Source organism: Crinia signifera, chromosome 9, assembly GCF_055691185.1.
Source record: "Crinia signifera chromosome 9, ASM5569118v1, whole genome shotgun sequence".
Lineage (NCBI taxonomy): Eukaryota > Metazoa > Chordata > Amphibia > Anura > Myobatrachidae > Crinia > Crinia signifera.
In genome coordinates this window covers 144,847,693-144,861,102 of record NC_139225.1, presented here as the reverse complement: position 1 = coordinate 144,861,102, position 13,410 = coordinate 144,847,693, and the positions used below count along the sequence as shown (strand labels likewise).

General features: G+C 52.8%; 1 protein-coding gene across 4 annotated transcripts in view; it reads left to right on the top strand.

Moving 5' to 3' along the window:
• The window catches only part of LTB (lymphotoxin beta), a 45,699-nt gene that overhangs the window by 5,495 nt on the left and 26,794 nt on the right, over window positions 1–13,410 (top strand). For 2 of the 4 annotated variants that reach the window (XM_083160637.1, XM_083160636.1), the window contains exon 1: window positions 5,652–5,858. The exons of the other annotated variants lie outside the window; for them this stretch is intronic. In XM_083160637.1, the coding sequence (XP_083016763.1) occupies window positions 5,775–5,858 (84 nt within the window). In that variant the 5' untranslated portion in view covers window positions 5,652–5,774. Of the gene's footprint in view, window positions 1–5,651; window positions 5,859–13,410 lie in introns of those variants that run through there. 4 annotated transcript variants of the gene reach the window in all.

Genomic DNA, 13,410 nt, shown 5'->3' with positions numbered 1-13,410 from the left:
CCCCCGTCCCCTCCCTCCCTCCCTGACAGAGCCAGGCAGAGCTGACAGATGCTGTGTTAGGAGCCAATGCTGCAGTATTCCTGTTGTTATTATTATACTTTATTTATAGAGTGCCAGCATAGGGCCTTATTCCGGTCCGTTCGCGCAGAGCAGAATATTCGCAGGGGCACTGATGGTGGGCCTGCGCAGGGTCATATCTGTGCGTGCATGCTGCCCAAATGTGGGGGCGAGGGGTGCGGAGGAGCGTCGGGCGGCGGCCCAGGCCATTTGTATATGGAAACACCCAGCATTTCATGGTGCATTCCCATGAGAACACTGGGCGTTCTCATGCCCTGATGACACGGGTGCGGGGGGCAGCCAGCGGGCATTACCGGATGTCAGCTGCAGCCCACTTCCTCCCGAGCATCCACACATATGTAAGTGACATGAGAGTCACTTTTATATGCGGGCACCTTCACCATCATTCGATGGTCGCCGACCATCGAAAGATGTGGGAGGATCCCCCAAGGCTGTGAATGGATATTACTGGGTAACATCACAGGCCCTGCGGGGGAATCGCATAAAGATGCCGATCACCAGCCGGTGTCTAACAAGCATTACTGCCGCTCTGGTGGCTGCCATCTTTATGTGTCACCCATACTATGGTCAATCCACACCCCGTCGGCCCTGCGTCCGTAAACCATCTGCAAACTGGGCGGTGACTGCAGGGGTGCCGAGAGGGAAAGGGGGCAAGTTCTGTTTACCAGGCTTGATGGAATGACCCAGGACAGCTGCGGATCCCGGCCCCCTCTGCAGCAATAATAACTCCAAGATGTGACTGCGCTGACGCCAACCACAGAACTGGGGTCTCAAATGTTCATTTACCATACAAATATTATATAGCGAAAACACACTACAATAAGATTCAATATGGCAAAACAGCACAAAGTCTGTATACATATAAATACTATTCCCAGTGTAATCCCCTATAATATAGACCAGCGGTTCCCATCTGGGGTACTTGTACCCCTGGGCAGTGGCGTAGCTACATTTTGGGTGCCCCCCCACCGTTAGGGGGGGGGGGCCCGTCGCCGCCCCGCCGAGCACCCCTACCCCGCCGAGCACCCCTATCCCGCCGCCCATGCAAACCCCCCCTCAATCCCCCACAGCCTTACCTATCGCGCTGGTCCCGGCGGCTCCGTTCTTCTGCTGAGGACCACCAGAAAATGGCCGCCCCCATACAGCAGACAGTTTCAGAGAACTGTGTGCTACAGTATATGGGGGCGGCCATTTTGTGGTGGTCCTCAGCAGAAGAACAGAGCCGCCGGGACCAGCGCGATAGGTAAGTGACAGTCTGCGGGGGATTGGGGGGGGGTTTAACTATAGCACCGCAGCCCCCGGCGCCCCCACATGCACAGCGCCCCCCCCCCCCCCGCGGTGGTGGGGGCTGCGGTGCTATAGTTACGCCCCTGCCCCTGGGGTACACTGCAGTCCGCTTGGGGGTACTTGAGTTGAAAGTAATATTAGTAATGGTGGAAGAGGAAATCGACCTGACCATTGCCGACCTAAGGTTTGTCAACCTTTGCTTGGTTGACCTAATGACCCATACGTGTGGGTGGTAGCGTATGAAATACTGTCTGTCTACAGAAGTCGGCTCAAAAGAAATGTCTTGTCTACATAATGATTGTGTCGACCTTCCAACCCGTGGGACCTTAGCCATGTCAACCTATTTTAGGTGTTGACATAAGACCTATCGACCTTTAGTGGTGGACCTAATGCATGTCCACCTTCAACCATGTCGACCTTGCAACCATGTACTGTACCTCTCTAAAGGAACCTAATATACACACTGGGTGACTTTGAGCTGAAAGCTGCCCAGTGCGTATGTCCCAGCGGTGAGAGGTGAGCGTTGCTGCGCGCTCCAGTATCAAACTCCACTGAGATCAGAGCGAGTGTTAACACTGGTGTAATCGTTTCCGAGTGACGGCGATACAGATGTGCATTCACGGTATCGGTATAGGTGAATGATAGGTTATATATAATACAAAGTCACTGAAATGTCCATAGACAATCACAGATAAACCCTTGATATTCCCGTACAATGGCGATATAAGATTCAACAAACTTTATCCTCAGAATACAAAAGTTACAGGGTAACCATAATAAGACGGATGAATAGAGAAGGTCTATAAAAGCCCAGACTCTTAAAATGAATCACCATGGAAAAGGCTAAAGCATACAGAAAACAGATGAAATGAATCAATCCAAATGAGCTTCTGATTCATGTAGATTGTAGACTGAAGCACTCTCGGGATCTATACAGCTCATCACATTACCACAATCTGTTGTTTGCTGGAGCTCTGAGGAGAATAGAGCGACACTACAATACCACTTATGGGGGAACTTGGCTGTCGCACTTTAACACCTGGAATAGCAGACTTCAGGCCGCAGCTGCCTAGCGGGTAGAGAATAACGTATCATAAAAGGTGGAACTCTCCTGACCAGTCACCTCATTTCCTGAGAATCGCTCACGCTTTGTGCTCTCAGGCAGCCATGTCCTAGTGTAAGGGCCCAGGTCCCACAACTTGGCCATCTGCAGTCACAAGTGCACCAACTGTGTAAGGCAGGCATGCCCAAACTGTGGCCCTCTGGCTGCTGTTAAAACTACACATCCCAGCATGCCTTGCAGAAGTTTTAGCATTCCCTAACATCAAAACTGTGGCAATGCATGATGGGACTTGTAGTTTCACAACAGCTGGGGGGCCATAGTTTGGACATGCCTGGTGTAAGGGCCCTAGTGAGATCCTGGCCCATGCTAAGGGGTCTATACTCTGACATGGGAGTTCTATTGAAGCTAGGGTTGTTGCCCATAGCAACCAATTGGAATCTACTTCTTATTTATCAAACACCTTCTAGAAATAATAGTTAATATAATTGCAGCGCTGATACATTGCTTTTACATTGTGTGTATAGTGTCGTCCTCTACAAGTACGCAGGGTTGCCGACTTTTGTAGCCCCTGGGAGAAGCCTGGAGGGGAGACTTTCAGCATCACTTCGGGTGGCGGGGCTTGAGCGTGATGTCATTAAGCCCCGCCCCTAGGATGGAAAATAACCCGAGTTTCCGATCTCCATGGAGGGGGCGGGGCTAAAAGGACGCGATTATGACACTTTAGCACTGCCCTCTCCTCGGAGATCGGCAGATCGGGTTATTTAAAATGTGGTGGTCAGGGAGAGGACGCCGCGATCAGAGGGGCAGAGCGACGGTCCCCCGGAATCCGGGAGGATTACCCACCTTTCCGGGGGGTCCAGGAGGTGGACCCAATTTTCGGGACCCTCCTGGCCATTCTGGGAGATTAGGCAACCCTGTGCGGTAGGAACTATAGTACCTGAAGGAAGTCAACACAAACACTGGTAGAGAATGCAAATTCCGCACAGATGCAGTCACATTCATGACCTCGGTGTCCCTATTCTGGAACGCTACACTTAGGTTGCATACTAATTGCCTGCATAGGAGAAAATACAGAGACATTCAGATAATGTAATGTAAGTTTCATGTGAAGGCAGTGGTGATACATTGTGTCCCATAACTTTACCTACAGGGGGAGGGGGTGGTATGCAGCGGTGTGGCATACCGACACCTCAAGCACTACACCTTTACTGCCGACAGCCACGTCCCCTATGTACTTCACTGGGACCTTGGACAGCAGCCGCGGCCCTCACCTGCACTGCCCGCAGCAGGGACCCTTGAGTCATTGTTAATAGTCTGTGAGTTCTGATGTCATTGTTGTTAATCTGTGAGTTCTAATGTCATTGTCCATGACATCAGAACTCACAGATTATCAACAACGGCATCAGAACACAAATACTATCAACAATGACATCAGAACACACGGACTATCAACAATGGCATCAGAACACACAGACTATCAACAATGACATCAGAACACACGGACTATCAACAATGACATCAGAACACACGGACTATCAACAATGACATCAGAATACACGGACTATCAACAATGACATCAGAACTCACAGATTATCAACAATGGCATCAGAACACACAGACTATCAACAATGACATCAGAACACATGCACTACCAACAATGACATCAGAACACACAGACTATCAACAATGACATCAGAACTCACGGACTATCAACAATGACATCAGAACACACGAACTACCAACAATGACATCAGAACACACGGACTACCAACAATGACATCAGAACACACAGACTACTAACAATGACATCAGAACACACAGACTACCAACAATGACATCAGAACACACGGACTACTAACAATGACATCAGAACACACAGACTACCAACAATGACATCAGAACTCACGGACTATCAACAATGACATCAGAACATAAGAACTCACGGATTATCAACAATGACATCAGAGTTTGCAGATTATAAGCAATGACAGCAGACCGCACTGATTATAAACAATGACATCAGACCGCACTGATTATAAACAATGACATCAGACCGCACTGATTACATAGTTACATAGTTACATAGTAGGTAAGGCTGAAAAAAGACTTACGTCCATCTAGTTCAACCTGGTATAGATATCCATTGCTGATTTGGTAGGTTCTGGTATTTTACAGACAATTTATATTTCTTATTTGTACCCATGGATGTTTTTCTCCAGTAAATGTTTGTCCAACTTTGCCTTGAACGCATTTAATGAGCCAGCCGTTACCACCTCTCTGGGAAGAGAGTTCCAGAGTTTGACTGTTCTGACCGTAAAGAAATTCTTTCTACTAGCTGAATGAAATCTTTTTTCTTCTAATCTATACTCATGCCCTCGCGTCCTAGATTCCTTTCTAGTAGAAAAGAGGGTGTGTGACAGTTCCTTATATTGGCCCTTGATATACTTGTACATGTTGAGCATGTCCCCCCTTAAACGTCTCTTTTCTAATGTAAATAGTCCCAAATTGCTTAATCTCTCCACGTAGCTTAAATTCTCCATTCCCCTAATAAGCTTTGTTACTCGCCTTTTGGACTTTTTCTAATTCTATGATGTCCTTTTTATAGTGTGGGGCCCAGAACTGTACTCCGTACTCTAGGTGAGGTCTCACCAATGCTTTATATAGTGGCATAATTACCCTTGAGTCCCTAGTTTCCATTCCCCTCTTAATACATGCCAGAATTTTGTTGGCCTTTTTTGTAGCTACATTACAATGGGCACTACATCCCAGTTTGCTGTCTATTTGGACTCCTAGATCCTTTTCAAGTATGGAATTACCCAGATCATCTCCACTAAGGTTGTAACTTGCACACTGGCTGTGTCTCCCAAGGTGCATAACCTTACATTTATCTACATTGAACCTCATCTTCCATTTTTTTGCCCACTCATCTAGAATTGCAAGATCATTTTGAAGCATGGTGACATCTTCTGATGATTTGATGACTTTGCTAAGTTTTGTATTGTCCGCAAAGATGGATACATTGCTGAGTAACCCTATCCCAATATCGTTAATAAAAATGTTAAACAAATTATTTATAAGCGATGAGCTCCCCAATAATATAGTTATTATTTACAGGACTTTTGGCATATATTAGCATCACTTTTATATAATAAAGTTATATAATAACATCATTGTGTGCTGTATATTTACCTCTTTCTCTGGTGATTTCCAGCGTGTTGGTAACTTTACATGTAATTCCTGCCACGTCTAGCTCGGTCGATCACAGGATGCTGTGGTTGGGGTCTTCCCCTACTTCTCTGTATAAGACGGTTACACAAGGTGCAGATGAGCAGAGAGGGTACCAACAATGAAAGGAAGCCGGGCTCAGCTGCTGTCTCTCTGCATGGTCACCCTGGCACTGTATGTGCCCGTCACAGAGGCCCAACGGCAGGTGAGAGATTGGGCGGAACCTCCGCTGCTTGTATGTATTGTGTAAGACAGGGATGGGGAACCTTCGGCCCTCCAGCTGTTGTGGAACTACACATCCCAGCATGCCTTGTTACAGTTTTGCTATGTGGCCATGCTACAACTGTTGTAGGGCATGCTGGGATGTGTAGTTCAACAACAGCTGGAGGGCTGAAGGTTCTCCATCCCTGGTATAGGTAGTTATTTTGTAGAGCAGAATAAGAACATGAGGTAACATGGCAGAGGCATAGGGGGTAATTCTAAATTGGGAAAAAAAAGTAGCTTTGTATGTGGAACAAACCATGGATTAAAATCACCAGAACCCCTGAGCTGGCGCAGGCTGGCGGAGAGGCGCTACATCTGACAGGGAGAAGCGGGGAGAAGCGGGAGCGGATTCTTTGCTCGTCTCCGCTTCAGGAAGTCGGGCAGGGTTAGCGGGCATGGGCAAATGCCTCCGCTGGGAAGGGACCTGCACTCGCGGTGGAGGGGGTGGGAGCACCGGAAGGGAGCACCTCTGCTGGCCGCCACCTCCTGTTCCTGTCCTCACCCCCTAACTTTAAGCCCAGGGAGAGGAGCACTTCTCCGCCGGCCGCTGCCTCTTCCTCTACCCTCCCCTTAACCTTAAGCCTGGGGAAGGGAGCACCTAAGACGGCCGCTGCGTCTTCCTCTCCCCACCCCTAACCTTAAGCCTGGGGAAGGGAGCACCTAAGACGGCCGCTGCCGGCCACTGCCGGCCACTGCCTCTTCCCGCCCCTTAACCTTAAGCCTGGGGAAGGGAGCACCTAAGATGGCCGCTGTGTCTTCCTCTCCCCACCCCTAACCTTAAGCCTGGGGAAGGGAGCACCTAAGACGGCCGCTGCCGGCCACTGCCGGCCACTGCCGGCCACTGCCTCTTCCCGCCCCTTAACCTTAAGCCTGGGGAAGGGAGCACCTAAGACGGCCGCTGTGTCTTCCTCTCCCCACCCCTAACCTTAAGCCTGGGGAAGGGAGCACCCCCCTCGGCCACCACTTATCCTCCTCCGCTGCCTCCAGCTCATGCTTGCAGTCTCCTGTGCTATGCAAAGCACAGGGAGATCTGCCAGCTGCTCCCGTCTGCCACCTTGCTGTTTGCCACTGCCTGCCTCTGCCTCTTGCTCCTGCCAGCGGTCTCGCACTTTTTAAAGCACAGAGATCCACCGGCAGCTCTGATGGCACTGTAGAGCCGTGTCTCCCAAGATGTTTTCGTCCTGTCAGGGGGGGTTTCCAGGTACTCAGAAACCCCCCCTGTGTGCGCCACTGGTGGGGAGGTGGCGGAGGGCAGCATCTGGCTCCCTCAGAACGTGGCGCGCGTGTGTCTCCTGCACGCACGTCCCCTTCAGGTGGCTGGCGAACGGTGGCAGATGGCGATTCTATCACCAGGAGCAGCTCTAATGGGAGCTGCTCCATCCGTACTTCTCCATCATAGCTGTTTTGTATTTGAAAATAGTAAATCAGAGATATATCCATTCAAATGGGCTCATCAGTGCCATCTTCCTTGCAGTGGTTAGAAGGCCTAGTGATCCCTACGGCTTCATGTATTTTAAAAAAAGAGGTCCGATTCAGACCTGTTGGTACAGTATCAGTGTTTATGTCACCAAGTAGAGCTCATACTGAGCAGCAATGAACCGGCAGACCACTAGATGTCCTTGTAAATGCCGCACACGTGGGTATTGCTTCCTGATTTGCAGGTTTGTAGCCATCACCACTATATGGAGGTGAATTTCCCAGTCTGTGCGTAACCTAGAACCTACTCTTCCTGTGTGATAGAATCAGGCTGATCCGGGCTGGAGCTGACATCACAGACCCTCCCTGGAAACTCCTGGGCACGTCTGCATTGTCCCTGACACTCCCAGAAAACTGCCGGTTACCTGTCGATCAGTTTGCGAATGGCCAGCAATCAAAAAAGCTGCTGGATATTTTTGGAAGAATGGCCTTGCCCATGCATACTACGATCCATATGCATGCGCCTTCCATCGATAATTATCCATCCTGCGAAATCACAGACCAACGATCAGGTCTGAATAACCCCTAATGCGCACGCATGTTCTGGCTTAGTCTCATTTGCAAGAAATCTGTCTGTACACATGACACAAGTAGGTAGTGCCTCCAGTTCATATTATGCCATAGTGCCTCCATTTCATATTATGCCACAGTGCCCCACCCCCTGGTGATGCTCTGTAACTACGCCCCGGCTGGCCTGTCGTTAATCCGACACTGTGAGTATGGCCTAGCAGTGGAGACGTCACTGCATAGGACTCAGTAATTCCCGCTCTAGTGCGCCGTCAGGTCTGGAGCATGCGCAGTGGGGAAACACGCAGAACATATGACTCACATTCAGTCCAGCACCAGACCCATGTTTTAACTGTTTAATCTGCTGGCAATGGAGGGGTTAACCTTTCTCCGAGTATCAATTATGTATAGCTTTATGTTCTGCTGTGCACATTAGTCTCACTTTGGCATCACTTACGAAATGTCACACTGATAAAACTTTCATTGCACAGATAAGTGGGGTGAGAGGAGGAACAGAGAGGAAGACAGGAGAATGGGGAGAGGGGGATATAGGAGGATAAGGGAGAGGCAGACAGGAGGATGGGGAGAGGGGGATATAGGAGGAACAGAGAGGCAGACAGAAGGATGGGGAGAGGGGGATATAGGAGGAACAGAGAGGCAGACAGGAGGACGGGGAGAGGGGGATATAGGAGGAACAGAGAGGCAGACAGGAGGATGGGGAGAGGGGGATATAGGAGGAACAGAGAGGCAGACAGGAGGATGGGGAGAGGGGGATATAGGAGGATCAGGAAGAGGCAGACAGGAGGATGGGGAGAGGGGGATATAGGAGGATCAGGGAGAGGCAGACAGGAGGATGGGGAGAGGGGGACATAGGAGGATCAGGGAGAGGCAGACAGGAGGATGGGGAGAGGGGGATATAGGAGGAACAGAGAGGCAGACAGGAGGATGGGGAGAGGGGGATATAGGAGGATCAGGGAGAGGCAGACAGGAGGATGGGGAGAGGGGGATATAGGAGGAGCAGAGAGGCAGACAGGAGGATGGGGAGAGGGGGATGTAGGAGGATCAGGGAGAGGCAGACAGGAGGATGGGGAGAGGGGGATATAGGAGGAACAGAGAGGCAGACAGGAGGATGGGGAGAGGGGGATATAGGAGGAACAGAGAGGCAGACAGGAGGATGGGGAGAGGGGGATATAGGAGGATCAGGGAGAGGCAGACCGGAGGACGGGGAGAGGGGGATACAGGAGGATCAGGGAGAGGCAGACAGGAGGACGGGGAGAAGGGGATATAGGAGGAACAGAAAGGCAGACAGGAGGATGGGGAGAGGGGATATAGGAGGAACAGAGAGGCAGACAGGAGGACGGGGAGAGGGGGATATAGGGGGAACAGAGAGGCAGACAGGAGGATGAGGAGAGGGGGATATAGGAGGAACAGAGAGGCAGACAGGAGGACGGGGAGAGGGGGATATAGGAGGAACAGAGAGGCAGACAGGAGGACGGGGAGAGTGGGATATAGGAGGAACAGAGAGGCAGACAGGAGGATGGGGAGAGGGGGATATTGGAGGAACAGAGAGGCAGACAGGAGGACGGGGAGAGGGGGATATAGGGGGAACAGAGAGGCAGACAGGAGGATGAGGAGAGGGGGATATAGGAGGAACAGAGAGGCAGACAGGAGGACGGGGAGAGGGGGATATAGGAGGAACAGAGAGGCAGACAGGAGGACGGGGAGAGTGGGATATAGGAGGAACAGAGAGGCAGACAGGAGGATGGGGAGAGGGGGATATAGGAGGAACAGAGAGGCAGACAGGAGGACGGGGAGAGGGGGATATAGGAGGAACAGAGAGGCAGACAGGAGGATGGGGAGAGGGGGATATAGGAGGATCAGGGAGAGGCAGACAGGAAGATGGGGAGAGGGGGATATAGGGGGAACAGAGAGGCAGACAGGAGGATGGGGAGAGGGGGACATAGGAGGATCAGGGAGAGGCAGACAGGAGGATGGGGAGAGGGGGATATAGGAAAAACAGAGAGGCAGACAGGAGGATGGGGAGAGGGGGATATAGGAGGATCAGGGAGAGGCAGACAGGAGGATGGGGAGAGGGGGATATAGGAGGAACAGAGAGGCAGACAGGAGGATGGGGAGAGGGGGATATAGGAGGAACAGAGAGGCAGACAGGAGGACGGGGAGAGTGGGATATAGGAGGAACAGAGAGGCAGACAGGAGGATGGGGAGAGGGGGATATAGGAGGAACAGAGAGGCAGACAGGAGGATGGGGAGAGGGGGATATAGGAGGAACAGAGAGGCAGACAAGAGGACGGGGAGAGGGGGATATAGGAGGAACAGAGAGGCAGACAGGAGGACGGGGAGAGTGGGATATAGGAGGAACAGAGAGGCAGACAGGAGGATGGGGAGAGGGGATATAGGAGGATCAGGGAGAGGCAGACAGGAGGACGGGGAGAGGGGGATATAGGAGGAACAGAGAGTAAGACAGGAGGATGGGGAGAGGGGGATATAGGAGGAACAGAGAGGCAGACAGGATGATGGGGAGAGGGGGATATAGGAGGATCAGGGAGAGGCAGACAGGAGGATGGGGAGAGGGGATATAGGAAGAACAGAGAGGCAGACAGGAGGATGGGGAGAGGGGGATATAGGAGGATCAGGGAGAGGCAGACAGGAGGATGGGGAGAGGGGGATATAGGAGGATCAGGGAGAGGCAGACAGGAGGATGGGGAGAGGGGGATATTGGAGGAACAGAGAGGCAGACAGGAGGATGGGGAGAGGGGGATATAGGAGGAACAGAGAGGCAGACAGGAGGACGGGGAGAGGGGGATATAGGAGGAACAGAGAGGCAGACAGGAGGACGGGGAGAGGGGGATATAGGAGGAACAGAGAGGCAGACAGGAGGACGGGGAGAGGGGGATATAGGAGGAACAGAGAGGCAGACAGGAGGATGGGGAGAGGGGGATATACAGTAGGAGGATCAGGGAGAGGCAGACAGGAGGATGGGGAGAGGGGGATATAGGAGGATCAGGGAGAGGCAGACAGGAGGATGGGGAGAGGGGGATATAGGAGGAACAGAGAGGCAGACAGGAGGATGGGGAGAGGGGGATATAGGAGGAACAGAGAGGGACACAGGAGGATGGGGAGAGGGGGATATAGGAGGAACAGAGAGGCAGACAGGAGGACGGGGAGAGGGGGATATAGGAGGAACAGAGAGGCAGACAGGAGGATGGGGAGAGGGGGATATAGGAGGATCAGGGAGAGGCAGACAGGAGGATGGGGAGAGGGGGATATAGGAGGATCAGGGAGAGGCAGACAGGAGGATGGGGAGAGGGGGATATAGGAGGAACAGAGAGGCAGACAGGAGGATGGCGAGAGGGGGATATAGGAGGAACAGATAGGCAGACAGGAGGATGGGGAGAGGGGGATATAGGAGGATCAGGGAGAGGCAGACAGGAGGATGGGGAGAGGGGGATATAGGAGGAACAGAGAGGCAGACAGGAGGATGGGGATATAGGAGGAACAGAGAGGCAGACAGGAGGGCAGGGAGAGGGGGATATAGGAGGAACAGAGGAAGACAGGAGGATGGGGATATAGGAGGAACAGAGAGGCAGACAGGAGGATGGGGAGAGGGGGATATAGGAGGAACAGAGAGGCAGACAGGAGGATGGGGAGAGGCGGATATAGGAGGAACAGAGAGGCAGACAGGAGGATGGGGAGAGGGGGATATAGGAGGATCAGGGTGAGGTAGACAGGAGGATGGGGAGAGGGGGATATAGGAGGATCAGGGAGAGGCAGACAGGCGGACAGGGACAGGGGGATATAGGAGGAACAGAGAGGCAGACAGGAGGATGGGGAGAGGGGGATATAGGAGGAACAGAGAGGCAGACAGGCGGACAGGGAGAGGGGGATATAGGAGGATCAGGGAGAGGCAGACAGGCGGACAGGGACAGGGGGATATAGGAGGAACAGAGAGGCAGACAGGAGGATGGGGAGAGGGGGATATAGGAGGAACAGAGAGGCAGACAGGCGGACAGGGAGAGGGGGATATAGGAGGAACAGAGAGGCAGACAGGAGGATGGGGAGAGGGGGATATAGGAGGAACAGAGAGGCAGACAGGAGGATGGGGAGAGGGGGATATAGGGGGAACAGAGAGGCAGACAGGAGGATGGGGAGAGGGGGATATAGGAGGATCAGGGTGAGGTAGACAGGAGGATGGGGAGAGGGGGATATAGGGGGAACAGAGAGGCAGACAGGAGGATGGGGAGAGGGGGATATAGGGGGAACAGAGAGGCAGACAGGAGGATGGGGAGAGGGGGATATAGGAGGATCAGGGTGAGGTAGACAGGAGGATGGGGAGAGGGGGATATAGGGGGAACAGAGAGGCAGACAGGAGGATGGGGAGAGGGGGATATAGGAGGAACAGAGAGGCAGACAGGAGGATGGGGATATAGGAGGAACAGAGAGGCAGACAGGAGGGCAGGGAGAGGGGGATATAGGAGGAACAGAGAGGCAGACAGGAGGATGGGGAGAGGGGGATATAGGAGGATCAGGGTGAGGTAGACAGGAGGATGGGGAGAGGGGGATATAGGGGGAACAGAGAGGCAGACAGGAGGATGGGGAGAGGGGGATATAGGAGGAACAGAGAGGCAGACAGGAGGATGGGGATACAGGAGGAACAGAGAGGCAGACAGGAGGGCAGGGAGAGGGGGATATAGGAGGAACAGAGGAAGACAGGAGGATGGGGAGAGGAAGATGTAGGAGGAACAGAGAGGCAGACAGGAGGATGGGGAGAGGGGGATATAGGAGGATCAGGGAGAGGCAGACAGGAGGATGGGGAGAGGGGGACATAGGAGGATCAGGGAGAGGCAGACAGGAGGATGGGGAGAGGGGGATATAGGAGGAACAGAGAGGCAGACAGGAGGATGGGGAGAGGGGGATATAGGAGGATCAGGGAGAGGCAGACAGGAGGATGGGGAGAGGGGGATATAGGAGGAGCAGAGAGGCAGACAGGAGGATGGGGAGAGGGGGATGTAGGAGGATCAGGGAGAGGCAGACAGGAGGATGGGGAGAGGGGGATATAGGAGGAACAGAGAGGCAGACAGGAGGATGGGGAGAGGGGGATATAGGAGGAACAGAGAGGCAGACAGGAGGATGGGGAGAGGGGGATACAGGAGGATCAGGGAGAGGCAGACCGGAGGACGGGGAGAGGGGGATACAGGAGGATCAGGGAGAGGCAGACAGGAGGACGGGGAGAAGGGGATATAGGAGGAACAGAGAGGCAGACAGGAGGATGGGGAGAGGGGATATAGGAGGAACAGAGAGGCAGACAGGAGGACGGGGAGAGGGGGATATAGGGGGAACAGAGAGGCAGACAGGAGGATGAGGAGAGGGGGATATAGGAGGAACAGAGAGGCAGACAGGAGGACGGGGAGAGGGGGATATAGGAGGAACAGAGAGGCAGACAGGAGGACGGGGAGAGTGGGATATAGGAGGAACAGAGAGGCAGACAGGAG